This window comes from Coregonus clupeaformis, unplaced genomic scaffold (genome assembly GCF_020615455.1).
Source record: "Coregonus clupeaformis isolate EN_2021a unplaced genomic scaffold, ASM2061545v1 scaf1062, whole genome shotgun sequence".
NCBI classification, from domain to species: Eukaryota; Metazoa; Chordata; class Actinopteri; order Salmoniformes; family Salmonidae; genus Coregonus; species Coregonus clupeaformis.
Window position 1 is genome coordinate 63,214 of NW_025534516.1, and position 23,809 is coordinate 87,022.

A 23,809-nucleotide genomic window follows, 5' to 3' on the forward strand; every position below is an offset into this window, starting at 1 on the left:
TGTGTGGACCCCAGGAAGAGTAGCTGCTGCTTTTGCAACAGCTAATGGGGATCCTAATAAAATACAAAAATAACCACATACAAGCACACACACTGCCAATAAACATGCACTATACTAACCAAAAATAATATCCATCTCTTACTTTGTGTTGAATGTGAGTTACTTTGTGCAAGATAGCTGTTACAGCATCTTCTCCACTCACTGACTATCATCTTCCAGTGGAGTAGGGGTTTCATGCAAGCCATTTATTAGTGGTGGCCTGATTGAACATGTTGGAGCCAGGCAGCACATAGTGTCTCACACTGGGGATGCTGAGGAGCTATAGAAACATCTGATGTGGCCTTGAGTGGAGGAGGCAGCCTCTCATATCCTCTTCCTGGATTGACAGAACAACTACTGTGAATGAGGGTGAAATGACAGGTCAATGACTCACATGAGCAGAGTCAAAGGTTTACAATTTTCATTAATTTATAAGGAATAGGGGACTTTTGGGACGGATTCTCACAAATGAGACTAAATTATCTGGACCAAGCTGTTATGAAAACACTGAAGACGCCATTGACCTCCAGAAGCCCATCAGTCCCCCAATGACAAGTTGGTGATCACAGTCCACCAATGCAACCCTCCTGTACAAACCAATAGATAATGGACCTCTCTGAATCATAGCTCACAACCCAGGTCTGCTCTCCACTGCAATCAATGAGAGAAAAAACAAAGACAACATGGATTTTAACTGGTCTTTTATCAAACCGGTTGAGTGAATGTAATTCTAGTATTATTGATTTGTGTCTTGCTGACCTTAGCAGACTTGTGTTGGGATTAATACTAGCTGTCAGCTGTATGTTAACACCAGGCATCCCAGGCGGAAATGACATTTTTGCATCTACCTATCAATTTTGAGATTTGTTGGTATTTTGGTCCGTTAATATTAGTACTTTCAAAAAGTAAACCTAAAGATGTCAAAATATTGTTGAAAATGTATATTTGTATCTACATTCAACTGGTAAAAGTTGTTTGGGATTTGATTAAGGGGGGATCCCCTATTAGGGTGTGGTGCCTGGCCTTAAACCAAGAAAATAAAGAACCCTGATACTGAACATTCAAGATAAGATGTTCACTTTTATAAGCCTGTCTCTAACTAGGTTTCCATCCAATTGGCAACAGATTTTCATGCAAATTTTGTTTTAAACGCATAAAGAAAATATGCACATTTTCCTACTAGTGGTGTATTTCCACCTTAAAGGACCTGTTGTGGATAGAAATGTGAATTTAACCACAAAATGTATTTTTATGTGCACTACGTCATCACGCACAGCCTTTAATAGAGTACCACAGTATGAGTCATAATACCCATAAAACCTAGCGGTCAAACGGGGAAATGTTTCCAATAGTTTTTCCACCATTCATTTTTCCCATAATGGATTTTAGAAACACTTAAAATAAGGGCTGTGTTTTGTGTAGGCTTACCCTGGGGTGACTTTTTGATAACCGTGTAAATCTCTCTCGAGATGACGTGCAGGAGCATGCAGGGATTTGCAATCTTGCATGATGTCTACATTGATGCTAATTAGCATTTTCGAATCTGAGAGTAAATAGAGCCGAATATATTGATAAAAGTCACCTTGTCCGAGAGAGATTTACATGGTTATCAAAACGTCACACCAGGGTAAGCCTACACAAAACACAGCCCTTATTTTAAGTGTTTCAGAAATCCCCAATGAGAAAAATGAATGGTGAAAAAACTATTGGAAGCATTTCCCTGTTTGACTGCTAGGTTTTTTGGGGATATTATGACACGTCCTCTGTGGGGCTCTATCAGCAACAAGTGAATTTGATGGAAACATCTCTGGTTGGAAAATGCGTTATTGTTTTTATGCAGATTTTAGAATATTTGCATGAAATCTGTGGCCAGTTGGATAGAAACCTAGATAATGTTTGTGTATTTTGCCCCTCAAGTGATATGCCAAGATGATTTTACAGTTAATCTAGCAGTTTTTTACATTAGCTGGTTTTATATAGCCTACTAGCTCTTTTAAATATTGTAATAGAAATGCTCTAAATATTACCAGATAAATTATATTAATGGGCTGTAATATTAAATAAAATATATGTAGTGCTGCGTTAATGTGCTAGTCAGAACTAGGAGACTCGAATATGTCAGACTTAATCTAACCAACCAGTTAGCAAGTCGGACATTTCTGAGTTTCCTAGTTCCGACTAGCACGTGAACGCAGCATAGTTCTTTGAGGAAAGTCAGCCATTGGAGTCAGCTGGGAACGGTAGAGACACAACGGGTTGAGACATAACGTGGGTTGATCGGAGCTCCGGTATCAATCGTTGATAAACGAACAATCAAACTTTACATGGTGTGGCGGCGGTTCGGCACGGCTGTGCTGTGACTGGGTCAGGAATGGTAGGAGATAGTGATGGAGAAGAAAGTGAAGCAAGTATGGAGCATAGCGGTACAAATAAAGGGGGGAGTAGGGAAGATAAAAATACAAAGAAAGCTGGAGAGAAAGGGAGTGGGAGTTTGAAGGGGAGCGAGAGGTCTATGTAGGCGGATATGAAGAAGAAAAGGACGTTTGAGGAGAGCAACATAGTTTCTAAAGCCAGCGGCAGTTCGGATGGTAGAGCGTACTGCCAAATAAGTATGGGAAGTGTGGGGATGGTGTACAACCAAAGTGCTGCAGCTGTGGGGGTGCTCATAGTGTGGCATATGGTGGGTGTGAGGCAATGAAGCAGCCAGTGGAAGTGCAACAAGTGAGAGTGGAGAGAAGGGTGTCATGCTGAGGCAGTGAGGGTGGTCCAGGTCCAGGGAGATACAGGTTCAAGGAAGAGATGGTTAGGAGCAACTAGACCGAGGATTAGGGGGCAGGTGGGCGGCGATTATAAGAGAAAGAGAAGCTGGTGATGTTCATAGCAGGTGACGTTCACTGCTAAAGTAGAGTCTAAAACAGAGAGGATTCAGCTAATAGTGAAAGCGGCTGGGAGACATCTGAGTATGACAGGGTTGACATGGGAACAGGTTCGAGATTACCTCAATCAGCCGAGGCTGGAGTCATGTATTACTGGATTTGAGTTATGGTGGTAGTACTGAAATGGAATGCTCGAACCCTGTTGGCTAATGGGCAGGAGTTCAAGCAGTTCATTATGGATATGCCAGCTAAACCTGATGTGATTTGTGTGCAGGAAACTTGGCTCAAACCGACTTTGGAGTTTATCATACAGGGATATGTAGTTGTTCGTAGGGACAGAGATGTAGGGGGATGGGGGGGTGTGCCACCTTCATAAAGCAAGGACTTCCTTACAGGATGCTAGGCAAAGGTATTGAACAGGAATATGTGGTGGTGGAGGTGTAGTTTAGAGGAGGGGTGCTAGTGGTAGTGAACTACTATAATCCTTGTCAGATATTGGACCTGGAAGTGCTGGAGGACCAGGATAGAAGTAAGGTGGGGGGGGAGGCCGGAGGGAGGAGGAGGTGTTAGTGGATGGAGTAGGCAGGTGGGTGTTTGGAAGGGCAAAGTGGGATCAGTTTCAGGAGCTCAGTGAGCAGGTGATGGCTCGGGTGGATATAAGAGGGGATGTGGATAGTATGAATAACTGGGTGAGAACTGCTTTAGTGGGGGCAGCTACTGAGGCTATACCTAAGAGTTCAGGGAGGAGGGGGAATGCAGTCCCATGGTGGATGGAGGAGTGTGGGGCAATGGTGAGGAGTAGGAACAGGGCATTTAGAGTACTGAAAAGGACGCATAACTTCCAACATCTGATTCAGTATAAGCAGGCCCTGGTGAGGAGAACTATCCGTCAGGCAAAGAGGTCATGTTGGAGGAAGAACGTAGAACTGTGTCACGAACATTGAGAGACGGGTCAGACCAAGGTGCAGCGTGAAAAGCGTATGTTTATTAAACTCAATAAACATAAACAAAACAAGAAACAACATAACGTGAAGTCCTCAGGCTATACACATACAAGCCTAACACGGAACAAGATCCCACAACTAAGGTAGGCAAACAGGCTACTTAAGTATGATCCCCAATCAGAGACAACGAGCGACAGCTGTCTCTGATTGGGAATCACACCCGGCCAAACATAGACACACAACCTAGAACCGAAACATAGAAATAGACTAACTAGAACGTAAACATAGAATATATAACATAGAAACTCACGCCCTGACCAACCAACTAAAGACAACAGGCCTCTCACGGCCAGGGCGTGACATTACCCCCCCACATAGGTGCGTACTCCGGCCGCACCAACCTGACTCATTAGGGGAGGGTCCGGGTGGGCTTTCAGCCTCGGAAACGGATCCGGCTCCGGGTGTGACGACCTCTTCCTCTCTGCCTCCCCGTTGCGCCCCTGGTCTGGTCTGGACCTCGGCGCAATGCTTCCCCTCTCCTTCCTCCCACGATGCACCAAGCCCTGTCTGGACCCTGGTGTGGGAGACCCCGAACCTGGAGAGGGGCGGACATCTGGGCCTGGATCAGTAATCCTCCCGCGATGCACCAAGCCCTGTCTGGACCCTGGTGTGGGAGACCCCGAACCTGGAGAGGTGCTGACGTCTGGACCTGGATCGACAATCCCCCCACGATGCACCAAACCCTGTCTGGACCCTGGTGTGGGAGACCCCGAACCTGGAGTGGGGCTGACTTCTGGGTCTGGAGTGGAGCCGTTGACCGGAGCTGAACTGGACCCCGGTGGAGTGGACTGCTCTGGCTCCGGAGTGGAGCCGCTGACCGTTGCTGGACCAGGCACCAGTGGAACAGGCCGGGCCGAACTGGGGACACGCACCACTGGTCTGGTGCGAGGAGCAGGAACGGGGCGGGCCGGACTGGGGACACGCACCACAGGTCTGGTGCGAGGAGCAGGAACGGGCCGGGCCGGAGACCCGCACCACAGGTCTGGTGCGAGGAGCAGGAACGGGTCGTGCCGGACTGGAGACGCGCACCACTGGTTTGGTGCGGGGAGCAGGTACGGGCAGTACTGGACTGGATACGCGCACCACTGGTTTGATGCGGGGAGCAGGTACGGGGCGTACCGGGCTGGCGACAGGCACCACTGGTTCGGTGCGGGGAGCAGGTACGGGCCTTACCGAACTGGACTGCTCTGGCTCCGGAGTGGAGCAGCTAATCGTAGCTGGATCAGGCGCCGATGGAGCGGATTGCTCTAGCTCCGGAGTGGAACCGCTGACCGAAGCTGGACTGGGCACCGGTGGAGCGGACTACTCTGTCTCCGGAATGGAGCCGCTGACCGGAGCTGGATCAGGCACCGGTGGAGTGGATTGCTTTGGCTCCGGAGTGGATCCGCTGACCGGAGCTGGACTGGGCACCGGTGGAGCAGATTGCTCTAGCTCCGGAGTGGAGCAACCGACCGGAGCTGGATCAGGCACCGGTGGAGCGGATTGCTCTGGCTCCGGAGTGGAGCAAACTTCCGGACCCGTATCCATCCTCATCTCTGGAGCAGGACTAAACGCTGTGCCCAGCCTGGGCACCGATACAGAGGAAAATTCCAGCCCTGTAATAGGACTGGTTGCCGGCCCCAGGCTGGGCACCGACACGTTTAAGAGCTCCATGCAGGGGACCGTCGCTGGAGGTCGGGTGAGTTGTGTGGTTGGAGGAGGTGTAGAAACACCACCTCTCTCCCATCGCTCCAATGTACTCAACACGCGCACTATTGCGCTGCCGAGTGCCTGGATCCTGCTCGCCTGCCGTTGGATACGTTCCTCCCAAGATCCGGACGGACCGACTGTACCTGCTGACTCCATTTTAGGTGCGTGTTTCTGTCCTGGAACGGGCCGTGCCGGACTGGGAACACGCACCACTGGCTTGGTGCGAGGAGCAGGCACGGGCCGTGCCGGACTGGGAACACGCACCACTGGCTTGGTGCGAGAAGCAGGCACGGGGCGTACCGGGCTGGGAACTGGCGTTGGAAATGTACGACTCTTCCAGTCCTCTCTCCACGCCCAATCCTCCTCCAGTGAGGACTCCTCCGGGAGCCCCCATGAGTTAGGGAACAGAAACTCATCGTCGTCATCATCCTCCGACTCCTCAGTGTAAAACTGTTCCCATTCCTGTTCCATGGTCGTAGGGACTCCAACTGGAACCCCACCGGGTGCAGTGGTCAGGGCTCTTCTCTCTCGATCCACAGGTCTTGGAGGACCTCTAAAATAGCGTCCTCCTCCTCTCTAGTCAGCCCTTTCCCTGCCTCCTGCTGCCTCGTCGTCCACCCCGTGAGCCCCCCCTCAACATTTTCTTGGGGCTGCTTCTTGGGCTTCCTCTTCTGCCGGCTTCGTTGATGTCGCCATTGATCCTCTCCTTCCCGGGCTTCCTCCTTCATTGCCTTACCATAATGGACGGCCTCCTCCTCTGTGATTGTCCCCCAACCGAGGAGGACATCTACCAACGTAGCCTCCTGTTGAGTACCAGGCGTTTGCTCCTTCTTGGCACGCTGCTTGGTCCTTTTGTGGTGGGATCTTCTGTCACGAACGTTGAGAGACGGGTCAGACCAAGGTGCAGCGTGAAAAGCGTACATGTTTATTAAACTCAATAAACATAAACAAAACAAGAAACAACGTAACGTGAAGTCCTCTGGCTATACACATACAAGCCTAACACGGAACAAGATCCCACAACTAAGGTAGGCAAACAGGCTACTTAAGTATGATCCCCAATCAGAGACAACGAGCGACAGCTGTCTCTGATTGGGAATCACACCCGGCCAAACATAGACACACAACCTAGAACTGAAACATAGAAATAGACTAACTAGAACGTAAACATAGAATATATAACATAGAAACTCACGCCCTGACCAAACCAACTAAAGACAACAGGCCTCTCACGGCCAGGGCGTGACAAACTTGATAAAGGATTTCCTGTTTGGAAGGCCAACTCAGGTGAGGGTGGGGACGTCTCAATCAGGAAGCTACCTGGTGGATAACGGTACACCACAGGGGAGCGTGATTAGTCCTCTGTTGTTCTCAATCATGATCAATGATGTTTACTCTCAGGTACGGCTGGATATTGGGAGGTCTTTATTTACACATGATGGGGCCTTATGGAAGAGGGGAAGAAATGTGCCATACATACACTACCGGTCAAAAGTTTTAGAGCACCGACTCATTCAAGGGTTTTTCTTTATTTTTAATGTAGTAACCAAAAAATTGTTAAACAAATCAAAATATATTTTATATTTCAAAATAGCCACCCTTTGCCTTGATGACAGCTCTGCACACTCGTGGCATTCTCTCAACCAGCTTCATGAGGTAGTCACCTGGAATGCATTTCAATTAACAGGTGTGCCTTTAATTTGTGGAATTTATTTCCTTCTTAATGCGTTTGAGCCAATCAGTTGTGTTGTGACAAGGTAGGGGGGGTATACAGAAGATAGCCCTATTTGGTAAAAGATGTCCGTATTATGGCAAGAACAGCTCAAATAAGCAAAGAGAAACGACAGTCCATCATTACTTTAAGACATGAAGGTCAGTCAATACGGAAAATGTCAAGAACTTTGAAAGTTACTTCAAGTGCAGTCGCAAAAACCATCAAGCGCTATAATGAAATTGGCTCTCATGAGGACTGCCACAGGAATGGAAGACCCAGAGTTACCTCTGCTGCAGAGTTTAAGTTCCTTATAGTTACCAGCCTCAGAAATTGCAGCCCAAATAAATGCTTCACAGAGTTCAAGTAACAGACACATCTCAACATCAACTGTTCAGAGGAGACTGTGTGAATCAGTCCTTCATGGTCGAATTGCTGCAAAGAAAGCACTACTAAAGGACACCAATAATAAGAAGTGACTTGCTTGGGTCAAGAAACACGAGCAATGGACGTTAGACCGGTGGAAATGTGTCCTTTGGTCTGGAATCCAAATGGGAGATTCTTGGTTCCAACCGCCGTGTCTTTGTGAGAGGCGGTGTGGGTGAACGGATGATCTCCACATGTGTATTTCCCACCGTGAAGCATGGAGGAGGAGGTGATATGGTGTGGGGGTGCTTTGCTGGTGACACTGTCTGTGATTTATTTAGAATTCAAGGCACACTTAACCAGCATGGCTACCACAGCATTCTGCAGCGATACGCCATCCCATCTGGTTTAGGCTTAGTGGGACTATCATTTGTTTTTCAACAGGAACTTCTTCAAGACTATTGGAAAAGCATTCCAGATGAAGCTGGTTGAGAGAATGCCAAGAGTGTGCAAAGCTGTCATCAAGGCAAAGGGTGACTATTTGAGGAATCTGAAATATAAAATATATTTGTATTTGTTGAACACTTTTTGGGTTACTACATGATTCCATATGTGTTATTTCATAGTTTTGATATCTTCACTATTATTCTACAATGTAGAAAATAGTAAAAATAAAGAAAAACCCTTGAATGAGTAGGTGTTCTAAAACTTTTGACCGTCAGTCAGAAAGGTAGAGGAAGCAATTGATGAGGTAGAGTGGTAGGCATTAATGTGGAGATTCAGGTTCTCTGTTCTTTACCAGGAGGAAGGTGGGAGATGAGATACACTTGAGGTTATATGGGAGAAACTTGGAGTGGGTGAGGGCCTTCAGGTTCCTTGGGGTATACTTTGGCACTAGGCTCACCTGGGCAGAACACATTGAGAGAGTGGTTGGAAAGTGCAAGAAGGTGCTAAATGTGATGCGCTGTCTGACGGGGATTGGGTGGGGGGCATTCCTTTTTGAGGACCATTTATGTTGCATTGATCCGATCTGTAATAGACTATGGCTCTATAGCGTATGGTTCGGCAGCCCGGACCTCATTGGAAAGGTTGGATGTCATACAGGGGCAAGGACTCAGAACATGTAGTGGGGCATTTCGGACCTCCCCAGTGGCTGCACTACGGGTGGAGATGGGGGATTTGCCATTGCAGATTAGGAGACAGCAGCTGGCAATGAATTATTGGGTCAACCTACAGGGACATGGGGTGTCTCATTCTGCAAAAGGGATTTTACAGGCATGCTGGGAACATGAGCGAGGACAGAACATGAGCTTTGGGTGGGTGGGTAATACCCAGGCGAGGGAGATGGGACTGTATGGAAGGGAGTTTAGTCCAATGGTAGCTATTCCTGTAAATCCACCATGGCTACTCCCGCCTCCAGTAGTTGATCTAGAAGTGTTGGAGAGACTACAGAAAGATAGGGAGGGTGTTGATCCATCTGATTTGTTTAATAGACGTCTGCATACTGTGTATCAGGATTTTGTGGCCATTTACACAGATGGTTCAAAAGATCCAAGGACAGGACGTACTGGGTCAGCATTTGTAGTGCAGGAATGTGGGTTGGCAGTCAGGAAACGTATTACAGATCATCTGGCTGTATATACGGCAGAGCTGATAGCTATACTGTTGGCCTTGAAGTGGGTGGAGGAAGTCAAGCCAGACAGAGTAGTTATTTGCTCTGATTCATGTGCAGTGTTGATGAGTCTGCAGTCCTTCAGCTAACGTAGCAGACAATACCTGCTTTATGATGTGCTACAAACCCATGGCAGGATTAGACAGATGGGTATACAGATAAGATTTACTTGGGTCCCAGCCAGTGGAGGCTGCTGAGGGGATGACGGCTCATAATAATGGCTGGAACGGCGCAAAAGTAATGGCATCAAATACATGGAGACCATGTGTTTGATGTATTTGATACCATTCCACTTGGAGGGGAATGAGGCAGTTGATGTACTGGCTAAACAATCACTTAGTAGTGGGGATGTTGTAGTTTCAGAGGCAAAAAAGCCAGATATGGACAGTGATGGTGCAGAGATGGCAGGAGCAGTGGAATAGACATACTAAGGGCAGACATTTATTTCAAGTATCAGAGGGAAAGAGAGAGGCTGAGATCTAGTATGAGGGAGAAGGGGATACAGAAAATTAGTTGAAAGAGTATATTGAGTAGAACATCATTAGATATAGTCTCAAATATGTAACGGGGCTGGCAGGTAGGATTTACTTCCTCTCTGTCGCTTGGTCCACACTCCAGTACAGTAGGTGGCGGTAAGGCACAATAACATTGGATGCCAACCGCCGATAAACCCCACCGAAGGAGTTAGCTGATCAGGGACACCGGCGAAAGATCGGTTTGTCAGTATTTACCACAGCTACAAAGTCAAAATTGGTTATCATAAAAATTAATGAAAACTAAAATTTGCTCTTTGGTCTTAATTTAAGGTTAGGGTTAGGCATAAGGTTAGTGGTGTGGTTAAGGTTAGGTTTAAAATCATACTTTTTGAAGAGACATTTTTTAAATATGCGGGGTTTATACAGAATAATGACTTTGTGGCTGCGGTAACTAGTGAGGACCGAAAGATCGGGAAGAAAAATGGATTTCCGGAGTCTCCAACCAATAAGCGCATTCCACATGCGGACACCATGCATGCGAGCATGCGAAAGTGTAGTGGACAAATGCGATTGGTGCTGATGGTGAAGGTAGTGAATCCGCAGCAGCACGCAAGAGGAAATAGACAGCGGACATCCACGAAGGCTGTGCTTGTCAGACCTACCGCTTAGCCACTTGCATTATCCAACTACAGGGACGCATTTTTCTTAAGTTATTGCTCCTTCAAAAAATGAAATAGTTTTGATGGTGGTATGAATTATCCGTATTTCATGGTCTGGAACGTTGTAGCTAACCGGCGAGTTTGACAGGGCAAGGCATCGGTCTCCTAACAAGTGTGAGGACTTACATTAGCCACCGTTTTCATTGCACGTGAGGTTATTTATATTTGTATGAATTTTTGACAGCGTGAGTTTGGGGAAGACACACAATAATTGAGGAATCAGTGGGGTTGTCGAGGTTTCAGCTAAGCAGTAAACGTTAGCGAGCTGGTGTGTGACCTCGCGCGGCTACTCTCACCATGGAGAACGCTCACACAAAGACGGTGGAGGAAGTTTACAGCCATTTCAACGTGAACGAAAGCACAGGTCTAGGTTTAGACCAGGTGAAGAGGCAGCGGGAAAAATGGGGACCTAATGGTGAGTAACATGTTTCTGAAATGTGATATCCCTTGCCTGGCTACACCGTGTACGGCCTGTTAGCTAGTTAGCTAGCTAAACTACCGCTACGCCTCTTGCATTCTTCAGCAACCCGCTTGTTTGAACAAATTGCTGACGTCATGAACATGTACAGTCTCGTGTGTTGAAACAATTTCAGTAAACGAACTAAAGCAAAATGCTGTACATTTGAAATAGTCTGCCTGTTCTAAACGATGTTGAGTATGTCTTATGTTTGTCCTCCAGTCCTAGGTATCTAGGTGTATTTTCCCTTTTGAAACCCAATTGTAACATTCCTCTCTCACTGTTGTCCTCTATTTCCGTTGTGGTATCCATTGGATGAACCGCAGAATTGCCTGCTGAGGAGGGTAAGCAAATAGTTACATTTTTGTTAATTTACTTTTTCAAATTATCCAATTATTTGGATGCAATCAAACCCTCTATTTTATGTTATTAGGAAAATCTTTATGGGAACTGGTAGTTGAACAGTTTGGAGATCTACTTGTGAGGATTCTTCTTCTTGCAGCCTGCATATCCTTTGTAAGTATATAATTACTCTTAATTTATTCACATGAGGATGATGGTATGCTTCATATGTGTCCAGAATAAGTGTACGGGCATAATTGTTGCGGAACGCACAAAACCCCTCTAGGGCAGATAGCACTGAAGAGGGGTTTCTTAAGAAATTGCAAGCCCCTGGGTTTCCATTAGGCCTTGTGCCCACAGCGCCAGCCTCATGTCGGTTTTGTATGGTATCTGACTGTCTATTCTGGTGAAAATGTGATGGTAAACTGGCATTTGTCCAGTAATTTAGGGATAATTAATTGGTTGTTGCACCTACTTGTATGTCGTTACATCTTAGGTTACTGCATCAGAATGAGGGGCGTGTTTGTTTTTGTGAGGAACACTGAGTGGGGGACAGCTGAGAAAGCTAACCTAGTCTGCTATGTTGAGAACATAATTGATTGAGTTTCTAGTTGTTAGCGAGTCGCTATTTTCTTGCACCTGTTTTGAGCCTCCTTTTCCTGCTGTTGTCCAATTATTCCTAATCTACTCCCTTTAGTAAGGCCGTATCATATCCCTTCTATTGAAGTCCTTCATGGGAAGCAGTTGATCTGGAAATAAACAATGTTTGTTTTATGTCACAAGTGGCCTCACTAGTGGTGATCCCGGTGAGTGCCAAGTTCACCTCTCTGTGACCCCATTTCCCTTCCTGTTGGCTGGTTTTCAACGCCACATCGCTGTAAATATCACCAGCAGCAGGGACAGTCACACATAGTGATGATGGTCAGGAATCTAGCCTGTAAATCACATCCAGTAGTAGACAGATCACACACACAAGCGTCCTAAGCATGCTTGAGCTGTCAAGATGTTCACATTTTTCATTGGCATTTGATTTGATAGGCTGTACCTCTAACTGGGTTAGAAGGAGGATAATCTTAGTATGTAACACATTTATAGTTCTGGCCTAGATTCTGATTGAGGAGACAAGTTACTTCTGTCCCTGTTGTTCTGAAATAGTCTTTGAGAAACGATAGACCCATTCTCTGGATAAGATTTTATGAATTGGGACTGAAACACTGTCATTACGCTGAACACATTTACTAATGTGTGGTAGTGAGAGGCTTTCAATCCCCTATTCATTGCACAAATGAGTCATATTATTGACTGTTATCGCCAGAGACCTTGACAAGGATAATTAGGTGGGCTTGGGTGAGTTAATGATGCTGAGGCCTCTGTCGTGTAATCCAATGCCTGAGGAGGAGTGCTACTCTGCTCAATCTCCTCCCTGTTCATGATTGACTGTCGGAGACATCAAAATAGAATGAGAATATGTGGCTTTTTTAACCTCTTCATTCAAAGTGGTCATAGCATACAATATCAAGCTTGGCCTTTATGAGCACTGTTGTGTGGGAAGCTACCACTCCAGCCCTTCGAAGTGTAGCCTAGTTTGAGATGTACAAGGAAGGTTTCAGTAATTTCTACCATTGTCCCCTCCATCTCTAAGTCATTTCTGAGGTAAAATGGTTGGACCTCTACAGATGAAATTGCTGATTTTATCTGTTATGCAATGCGGTCATTCAAACCACTGGTTTAAACCCATGCATCCTATTTCAGTGGCTGAGGACTTCATGGAAATGAACACCACTTTAAAGAGTAGTCGCTCGCTGTTGAGAGAGGACAAAATGCTTAGCCAGAGACTGGATGCCTGAACAGCGTAGAGGTGTGTGGTGCTTTGAAACTACAGGTATTAGAAATGGCATGTTCAACAGTAGATTTGATGTAGCTGGAAGTCCTGCATCAGACAGGTAGTCAATTCTTCACTGACATCTCTCTGCAGTAGCTGGCCTAGATGTACAGATGCTAAGGTGTTTGATGGGCTTGTGCTGACAACCACACTTTCAGCCCTGATGAGCCTTGTCACTCTCCAACGGCTACTTTTCACCCAAATTGAATAACTCACTGTTACCAAGTGATTGCCTTTGCCCTGGTTTTGCAATAGTGCTCCAGGCTCTGTTACCTTGACCCTTGCCTCTGGTTCGCCTTATCTCCGCTACACCCTAAAGCTGGTATCTGACTGAGACATTAATATCTGGTACTGCAGGGCATAATATGAATGTATTATTTTGGGGTATTGCTGTCTGACTTGTCTGCCTGTTTCTCCTGTATTAGGTGCTGGCCTGGTTCGAGGAGGGAGAGGAGACCATCACAGCCTTCGTGGAGCCTTTTGTAATTTTGCTGATTCTAATAGCAAATGCCATCGTGGGTGTCTGGCAGGTAAGCAGATCTTTTACAACCTTTTTTCTTTTAATATGGTCAACTTAGATTTTTCTTAGTTTGATAGACTGTCCCACGCTAAGAGGGATATAATTAATAGTAGTAGGCCTAGCTTATGATAGGATCAGGCCATATCTAGAGATAACTGATTGCCTCACTCACTGTAAATTGAGGGAATTGATTGTGTGCATGAGGAAGAAACTGAAATTATGTACAAATTGTAGCAAAGCTGTTTTTGCCCCTGGCTGGTTTAATGACAGTTTCTTAGTCACTCCAGTCAGTGACAACCATTAGTTGCCTGTGATTGGTCACTGAGCTGGTCCCCCTGATGGCAGGGTTTGGATGCTAGGAAGAGGGTTTGGAGGGATCCCTGTGGACGTCCTCTTGCCAGTTAAACGCCTGCCTGCCCAAACAATCCTCGGGGAGAGAAAATGCCATGAACAAAAAGACAGTTAAAAATAGAACCAAGCTTAGAGCGGAACCAGAGGCTATTCTTCTCAGTCCTTTATGACGCAGGAGAATGAAGATATACACTGGGCATATAGCTAGGCCTATACAGTGAGGGAAAAAAGTATTTGATCCCCTGCTGATTTTGTACGTTTGCCCACTGACAAAGACATGATCAGTCTATAATTTTAATGGTAGGTTTATTTGAACAGTGAGAGACAGAATAACAACAAAAAAATCCAGAAAAACGCATGTAAAAAATGTTATAAATTGATTTGCATTTTAATGAGGGAAATAAGTATTTGACCCCTCTGCAAAACATGACTTAGTACTTGGTGCTAAAACCCTTGTTGGCAATCAGAGGTCAGACGTTTCTTGTAGTTGGCCATCAGGTTTGCACACATCTCAGGAGGGATTTTGTCCCACTTCGAGGCTGATGTTTGGCAACTCGAACCTTCAGCTCCCTCCACAGATTTTCTATGGGATTAAGGTCTGGAGACTGGCTAGGCCACTCCAGGACCTTAATGTGCTTCTTCTTGAGCCACTCCTTTGTTGCCTTAGCCGGGTGTTTTGGGTCATTGTCATGCTGGAATACCCATCCACGACTTTTTTCCCTCACTGTATGTAGCTATCCACATTTAAAGCCGTAGTCATTCAGTTTAGAAGTTAGTCAGTCGGTTGAATCATGGCTGTGTAATGGTGTTGCCTGCCGAGTGCATTAACTGTTGCTCAAGGGTACTACACAATGTGATTAGCCTATACATCTCTTATACAGTTTGATTGATCAACTTAATTAAAGATTAGTGATCCGAGAGAACCATTATTCTTGCCTACTCATTGCTGACTGTATCAAGTGGAAAAGTAATTCACTGCATAGTCCTCCCCTGGAGCACTGTGTGTGCAGTTCTACAGAACATGGTTTTGATGGATTTCAGTCCAGCCTCCTTGACTCATTCTAGTTCTTCTCTCCACTGCTCATGGGACTACTAGCACAATGGTAGTGTGAGGTCACCCCCCACACTATGCAGTAGTACAGTGGGATCCTCACATGAAAGGTGTGACATAAACACAATTAATTCAGCCATCCCTATTGTGTTACAGGACATTCAGATTAGTTCCTATACTCTAGCAGGACTGTTGTCATCAATATGTGCATCGGGGGAGTTCTCTGACACACCTGTGCTGCTGCTGCTGATGTCTGTCTCGAAGGGATGAATCATGTCTAATGAGCTTTGAAGTTTTATAACTTGCAAACCCAGGTCTCCCAGCCCCAGCTGTTCAAACAAGCTTGTGCCACTGATGGCACTGTTAAAACCAAGCCAGAAAAAACACTGGAAACCTACAGATGTACTGCAAGAATTGTGGAAGATATATGATTCCATATAGTCACTCTATCTAGATTACGTTTAAAATTTTAGTCATTTAGCAGACGCTCTTATCCAGAGTGAGTGCATTTTTTTTTTCCATACTGGCCCCCCGTGGGAATCGAACCCACAACCCTGGCGTTGCAAGCGCCATGCTCTACCAACTGAGCTACACAATAAGTTTTACTTTTTAGCTCCCAGTGTCAAGAAATCCCTAGATGCAGAGGGGGATGGAGTTGGATAGTGAAAGCCTATATTAAGTTGTCATTGTAAAACTCCAGATCTAACTAGATAACTCTCCCAATTCAGGCTAAAGATAGAGCAAGCATCCCACTGGAGTCCCCAGGCCAGGAGCAGAGAGAAAATAGGTCTTATTTTCCCTCCCTGCCTTCGTTCATTTCTCACTCATGCAGAAACCCTCGTCCCACGTTCTCCTCCTTGGTTTTATTTTAGTCTCCATTCATTACTCTGACTGGCCTGAGATGCCCCCCCCCCCCCTCCCCCTCCACTCACATGCCAAGTTTTCCCTCCTCACTCTTGGGTCCTTTTAGGGGTAAAAAAATAAAAAATCTCGATGGCACAACCTGTATGGTTGTACGGGTATGTCTCTCTGCTTGTGGTTTCCTCTAGACTTCTGGCTTATCCCAAGGGTTTAAAGTGGCAGGTCATCGACAGGAGGTGGATTATTGATTTGGCTGTGTGCACCTTTGTTGCTGGAGCAGGCTTGGAGGCACACAGCCTAATTACCTTTCTGCTCGGTTTCTTTTTCAATCCGAGTCGGAGCAGAGGCAGGAGAAGATCGCCGCTCGATGGGCACAGGGACTCCTAGCACCCGCCATGCACATGGCAACAAGATTAAGAGGCCCATAAAAGACCACAGTAAATAATGCCGGATGTCACTCGGCAACCGGGTCGGCTACAGGCGAGTTAGTGTAGGGGGACAGTAGTAATGGCTTAACAGTAAAGGTTTACTGTGTTCTAAATGTATTATCATATGGTGTCTATTTCGCGCTTGGTACCTGTATCTTAGCCTGTGACTCAATCTGTCAATTTCTAAGGTTGTGGAGAGGTGATTAGATGACTAGAAAGAGTGTCCTGTTGGGCAGATGTCCACCCACACCCGGAAGGAGTCCCATTGAAGCAGGTCCATACAGTTTGTCTGTTTAGTTAGTTATACCTTTTTGGTCAATGGTGTCATTGACCACTGGAGTTTAGTACAGAGCAGTCTTTCTTGCCATATGGCTTTTACATCCTGCCAAACAGTGGATTTCTAATATATTCCTTAACCAACATAATGAAATCTTTCTCTAGCCATAGAACCATGTGGTGAGTCGTTCTATTCAGAATACACCCTGGTTACTGTGGCTAGGACAAACCTCTAATCGAGAGCTAAGTATTTTTCTTAATGTTCAAAAAGACTCATTGTAATTCACACCAAGCCCCTTCTCGGCTCTCATTTGAGAACAATCGGTTGCGCAGTTTACACTGCCACTGAACTCACTTCTGCCGCTCAGTGGGGGGAGTGTTCACAACAGGTGCAGTTAATACAGGTAATGAGGGGGGGGGGGGGGGAGTGTTCACAACAGGTGCAGTTAATACAGGTAATGAGTGGAGAACAGGAGGGCTTCTTAAAGAAAAACTAACAGGTCTGTGAGAGCCGGAATTCTTACTGGTTGGTAGGTGATCAAATACTTATGTCATGCAATAAAATGCAAATTAATTACTTTAAAATCATACAATGTGATTTTCTGGATTTTTGTTTTAGATTCCGTCTCTCACAGTTGAAGTATACCTATGATAAAAATTACAGACCTCTACATGCTTTGTAAGTAGGAAAACCTGCAAAATTGGCAGTGTATCAAATACTTGTTCTCCCCACTGTATAGTGTATGGAGACACTATTCTGGCACTGGAGATAATGAACATGTGGTGGAACTGCCCCCCAAGACATTATCAAAGTTAATGCAAAAAGCTATATAGCTGAAGAGGTCCTTCAGGAGGCTGTAACAGTATACGTATTCGTACTGAACCGTTCAGTACGGGGACATCGGTTAGGGCCGTACTGTGAACCCGAATGAATACATGCATAAATAAATAAAAACACTAGGCCTGTAGGCTATGCCTACGCTGCGTTGTATGCCTCTTGAGTAAATCTTAGCTGGAAAAAAGGTCTGGCTATTTCCGTTAAAACAACAAAACTATACGCACTTTGTAATCAAAATTCAAAATCTTAATTGGTGCATTTCAAATTGTCCTTTTTTTGAGGAGCAGCCGGGAACTGGTTCTGTATGATGGCGAGTGGTGGGGTTAATAAACCAGGAGGATTCTCCATCATTTAAATCTCCAGTTTGGGAACATTTTGGTTTCCCAATAGATTACAACAGTGATGGACCGACTTATCAGTACTGTCTCCACTGCTCAATGAAAATAGCCTATGCAGCTGCCAACACTTTAAACATTTTAACACATCACCCCAGTGTTCCTACCACCGGACATCACCCCAGTGTTCCTACCACCGGAGCAAGACTGAAACGAAAAAAACAACACACAACTTCGTCTCCCCTCTGCATTCAAGCAGCGCTTCGCAGCTGATTTTGATTTATTAGGATCCCCAGTAGCTGAAACCAATGGCAACATAATGACACATAATGAAAAAAACATTATAGACAAAAGACAAAGTTGCAGGAACTGGAATAGGTTGTCGTACACGTAGATCCAGAGCATCCCAAACGTGCTCAATGGGTGAAATGTCTGGTGGGTATGCAGGGAAATTTTTCAGCTTCCAGGAATTCTGTACAGATACTTGTGACATGGGGCTGTGCATTATCATGCTGAAACATGAGGTGATGGTGGCAGATGAATGGGACTCAAGATCTCGTCACGGTATCTTTGTGCATTCAAATTGCTATTGATAAAATGCAATTGCGTTCGTTGTCCTGTAGCTTATGCCTGCCAATACTATAACCCCACCGCCACCATGGGGCACGCTGTTCACAACGTTGACGTCAACAAATCACTCTCCCACACAACGCCATACTGCTCTGGGATTTTTGCTCACCGTTCTTGTGATCATTTTGACCCCACGGGGTGAGATCTTGCGTGGAGCCCCAGATCGAGGGAGATTATCAGTGGTCTTGTATGTCTTCCATTTCCTAATAATTGCTCCCACAGTTGATTTCTTCAAACCAAGCTGCTTACCTATTGCAGATTCAGTCTTCCCAGCCTGGTGCAGGTCTACAATTTTGTTTCTGGTGTCCTTTGACAGCTCTTTGGTCTTGGCCATAGTGGAGTTTGGAGTGTGACTGTTTGAGGTTGTGGACAGGTGTCTTTTATACTGATAAGTTCAAACAGGTGCCATTAATACAGGTAACGAGTGGAGGACAGAGGAGCCTCTTAAAGAAGAAGTTACAGGTCTGAGAGCCAGAAATGTTGCTTGTTTGTAGGTGACCAAATACTTATTTTCCACCAGAATTTGCAAATAAATTCATAAAAAATCCTACAATGTGATTTTCAGGATTTTTTTCTCTAATTTTGTCTGTCATAGTTGACGTGTACCTATGATGAAAATTACAGGCCTCTCATCTTTTTAAGTGGGAGAACTTGCACAATTGGTGGCTGACTAAATACTTTTTTACCCCCACTGTAGGTCTTTCTTTGCAGCACTTGACCATATGACTGGACAATAATAAAAAATAAGATAACTATAGCCTGCAGGACTTGCTTCGTGGAGTGTGGTGTCAAAAAGCAGAGCATTTCTTTGGGACAGACCTCTCCCCATCTTTTCAACCGTTGAATCTATATATTTTTTTCATTTTAGTCATTTAGCAGACGCTCTTATCCAGAGCATACATTTTCATACTGGCCCCCCGTGGGAAACGAACCCACAACCCTGGCATTGCAAGCGCCATACTCTACCAACTGAGCTACAGTTTACAATCTAAGGTAACACCAAGTAATTTAGTCTCCCCCACTTATTCAACAGCCACACCATTCATTACCAGATTCAGCTGAGGTATAGAACTTAGGGAATGATTTGTACCAAATACAATGCTCTTAGTTTTAGAGATGTTCAGGACCAGTTTTTATTACTGTCCACCCATTCCAAAACTGACTGCAACTCTTTAAGGGTTTCAGTGACCTCTTTAGCTTTGGTTGCTGATGCGTATATGGTTGAATCATCAGCATACATGGACACGCATGCTTTGTTTAATGCCAGTGACAAGTCATTGAGAGCTGCCCTGCTGTACACCACACTTTACATTTTTGACATTAGAGAAGCTCCCATTTTAAGGAAAACCGTTTGAGTTCTATTCGATTGATGGCTCTGAATCCACGATGTGGTTGAAAAGGCGTAACAAGTTTTCGCAACAGGTTATGGTCAATAATATCAAAGGCTGCACTGAAATTTAACAGTCCAGGTCCCACAAGCTTATTATCAATTTCTTTCAACCAATCATCAGTAATTTGTGTCAGTGCAGTACATGTTGAATGCCCTTCTCTATAAGCATGCTGGAAGTCTGTTCATTTGTTTACAGAGAAATAGCATTGTATTTGGTCAAACACCATTTTTTCCAACAGTTTGCTAAGCGCTTGGCAGCAAGCTGATAGGTCTGCTGTTAGAACCATTAAAGGCCGCTTTACCACTCTTGGGTAGCGGAATGACTTTGGCTTCCCTCCAGACCTGAGGACAAAGACTTTCCTCTAGGCTCAGATGAAATATATTACAGATAGGAGTGGCTATAGAGTCAGCTACCATCCTCAGTAGCTTTCCATCTAAATTGTCAATTCCAGGAGGTTTATTGATCGCTAACAATAATTTTTCCACCTCTCCCACACTAACTTTACAAAAAACTTTTATTATTATTTTTATATATGAATGATGGCTCACCGTTCGTTGTTGTCATTTCCTGCCTAAGTTTGCCCACTTTGCCAATGAAGTTATCATAAAAATAATTGGGAACATCAAATGGTTTTGTAATGAATAAGCCACCTGAGTCATTTTAAAGTACTCAAGTTGTTTTTCCATCATTCTTTATATCATTGATCTTGGCTTCATAATACAGTTTCATCTTCTTTTTGTTGAGTTTAGTCACATTTTCTCAATTTGTAGTAAGTCAGATGTGCAGCCAGACTTATTAGGCACTCCTTTTGCCTCATCTCTTTCAACCATACAGTTTTTCAATTCCTCATCAATCCATGGAGCCGTAACAGTTCTAACAGTCAGTTTCTTAACAGGTGCATGTTTATCAATAATTGGAAGAAACAATTTGTGCAGCATCTGGATGCTCCTTATTAATCACATCAGAGCAACAAATATTTTTAACATCATCCACTGGAGCTGGATCCAATGGGTATGGCTACGGCTTTAGAACAAAGTTCTATAGTATTAGTAAAAATGTTATCAAAACATGTAGATGATCTTGTTCCTGTAGTGTTTGTAAACACCCAGGTAGGTTGATTTAATAACCTGAACCAGGTTACAGGCACTATATATACAGTGGGGAAAAAAAGTATTTAGTCAGCCACCAATTATGCAAGTTCTCCCACTTAAAAAGATGAGAGGCCTGTAATTTTCATCATATGTACACGTCAACTATGACAGACAAAATGAGAAAAAAAAATCCAGAAAATCACATTGTAGGATTTTTAATGAATTTATTTGCAAATTATGGTGGAAAATAAGTATTTGGTCAATAACAAAAGTTTCAGTCTTCCCAGCCTGGTGCAGGTCTACAATTTTGTTTCTGGTGTCTTTTGACAGCTATTTGGTCTTGGCCATAGTGGAGTTTGGAGTGTGACTGTTTGAGGTTGTGGACAGGTGTCTTTTATACTGATAACAAGTTCAAACAGGTGCCATTAATACAGGTAACGAGTGGAGGACAGAGGAGCCTCTTAAAGAAGAAGTTACAGGTCTGTGAGAGCCAGAAATCTTGCTTGTTTGTAGGTGACCAAATACTTATTTTCCACCATAATTTGCAAATAAATTCATAAAAAATCCTACAATGTGATTTTCTGGATTTTTTTTCCTCAATTTGTCTGTCATAGTTGACGTGTACCTTTGATGAAAATTACAGGCCTCTCTCATCTTTTTAAGTGGGAGAACTTGCACAATTGGTGGCTGGCTAAATACTTTTTTCCCCCACTGTATGTACAGTGAGGGGAAAAAAGTATTTGATCCCCTGCTGATTTTGTACGTTTGCCCACTGACAAAAATGTTCAGTCTATAATTTTAATGGTAGGTTTATTTGAACAGTGAGAGACAGAATAACAACAAAAAAATCCAGAAAAACCCATGTCAAAAATGTTATAAATTGATTTGCATTTTAATGAGGGAAATAAGTATTTGACCCCTCTGCAAAACATTACTTAGTACTTGGTGGCAAAACCCTTGTTGGCAATCACAGAGGTCAGATGTTTCTTGTAGTTGGCCACCAGGTTTGCACACATCTCAGGAGGGAATTTGTCCCACTCCTCTTTGCAGATCTTCTCCAAGTCATTAAGGTTTCGAGGCTGACGTTTGGCAACTCGAACCTTCAGCTCCCTCCACAGATTTTCTATGGGATTAAGGTCTGGAGACTGGCTAGGCCACTCCAGGACCTTAATGTGCTTCTTCTTGAGCCCTTCCTTTGTTGCCTTGGCCGTGTGTTTTGGGTCATTGTCATGCTGGAATACCCATCCACGACCCATTTCAATGCCCTGGCTGAGGGAAGGAGGTTCTCACCCAAGATTTGACGGTACATGGCCCCGTCCATCGTCCCTTTTGATGCGGTGAAGTTGTCCTGTCCCCTTAGCAGAAAAACACCCCCAAAGCATAATGTTTCCACCTCCATGTTTGACGGTGGGGATGGTGTTCTTGGGGTCATAGGCAGCATTCCTCCTCCTCAAAACATGGCGAGTTGAGTTGATGCCAAAGAGCTCCATTTTGGTCTCATCTGACCACAACACTTTCACCCAGTTCTCCTCTGAATCATTCAGATGTTCATTGGCAAACTTCAGACGTGCATGTATATGTGCTTTCTTGAGCAGGGGGACATTGCGGGCGCTGCAGGATTTCAGTCCTTCACGGCGTAGTGTGTTACCAATTGTTTTCTTGGTGACTATGGTCCCAGCTGCCTTGAGATCATTGACAAGATCCTCCCGTGTAGTTCTGGGCTGATTCCTCACCGTTCTCATGATCATTGCAACTCCACGAGGTGAGATCTTGCATGGAGCCCCAGGCCGAGGGAGATTGACAGTTATTTTGTGTTTCTTCCATTTGCGAATAATCGCACCAACGGTTGTCACCTTCTCACCAAGCTGCTTGGCGATGGTCTTGTAGCCCATTCCAGCCTTGTGTAGGTCTACAATCTTGTCCCTGACATCCTTGGAGAGCTCTTTGGTCTTGGCCATGGTGGAGAGTTTGGAATCTAATTGATTGATTGCTTCTGTGGACGGGTGTCTTTTATACAGGTAACAAGCTGAGATTAGGAGCACTCCCTTTAAGAGTGTGCTCCTAATCTCAGCTCGTTACCTGTATAAAAGACACCTGGGAGCCAGAAATGTTTCTGATTGAGAGGGGGTCAAATACTTTATTCCCTCATTAAAATGCAAATCAATTGATATCATTTTTGACATGCATTTCTCTGGATTTTTTTGTTATTCTGTCTCTCACTGTTCAAATAAACCTACCATTAAAATTATAGACTGATCATTTCTTTGTCAGTGGGCAAACGTACAAAATCAGCAGTGGATCAAATACTTTTTTCCCTCACTGTATATATGTGTGTGTGTGTGTGTGTGTGTATACATATGTGTGTGTGTGTGTGTATGTACAAACATACAGTACCAGTCAAAAGTTTGGACACCTACTCATTCAAGTTTTTTTTTTTTTTTCTCTACATCGTAGAATAAGAGTGAAGACATCACAACTAGGAAATAACACTTAGTAACCAAAAAAGTGTTAAACAAATCAACATTTTAGAGCTTAAATTCTTCAAAGTAGCCACCCTTTGCCTTGATGACAGCGTTGCAAGCTCTTGGAATTCTCTCAACCAGCTAAATTAGGAATGCTTTTCCAACAGTCTTGAAGGAGTTCCCACATATGCTGAGCACTTGTTGGCTGCTTTTCCTTCACTCTGCGGTCCAACTCATCCCAAACCATCTCAATTGGGTTGAGGTCGGGTGATTGTGGAGGCCAGGTCATCCGATGCAGCACTCATCACTCTCCTTGGTCAAATAGCCCTTACACAGCCTGGA

General features: G+C 44.7%; 1 protein-coding gene across 2 annotated transcripts in view; it reads left to right on the top strand.

Annotated features, from left to right (window-relative positions):
• Positions 1–10,390: 10,390 nt before the first annotated feature.
• Positions 10,391–23,809, top strand: part of LOC121582583 (sarcoplasmic/endoplasmic reticulum calcium ATPase 2) — a 62,807-nt gene continuing 49,388 nt past the window's right edge. The window contains exons 1-4 of one of the 2 annotated variants that reach the window (XM_041898485.2): positions 10,391–10,967; positions 11,336–11,353; positions 11,443–11,525; positions 13,659–13,763. In XM_041898485.2, the coding sequence (XP_041754419.1) occupies positions 10,850–10,967; positions 11,336–11,353; positions 11,443–11,525; positions 13,659–13,763 (324 nt within the window). In that variant the 5' untranslated portion in view covers positions 10,391–10,849. The remainder of the gene's footprint in view (positions 10,968–11,335; positions 11,354–11,442; positions 11,526–13,658; positions 13,764–23,809) is intronic. The other variant, XM_041898484.2, reaches the window with a different exon arrangement.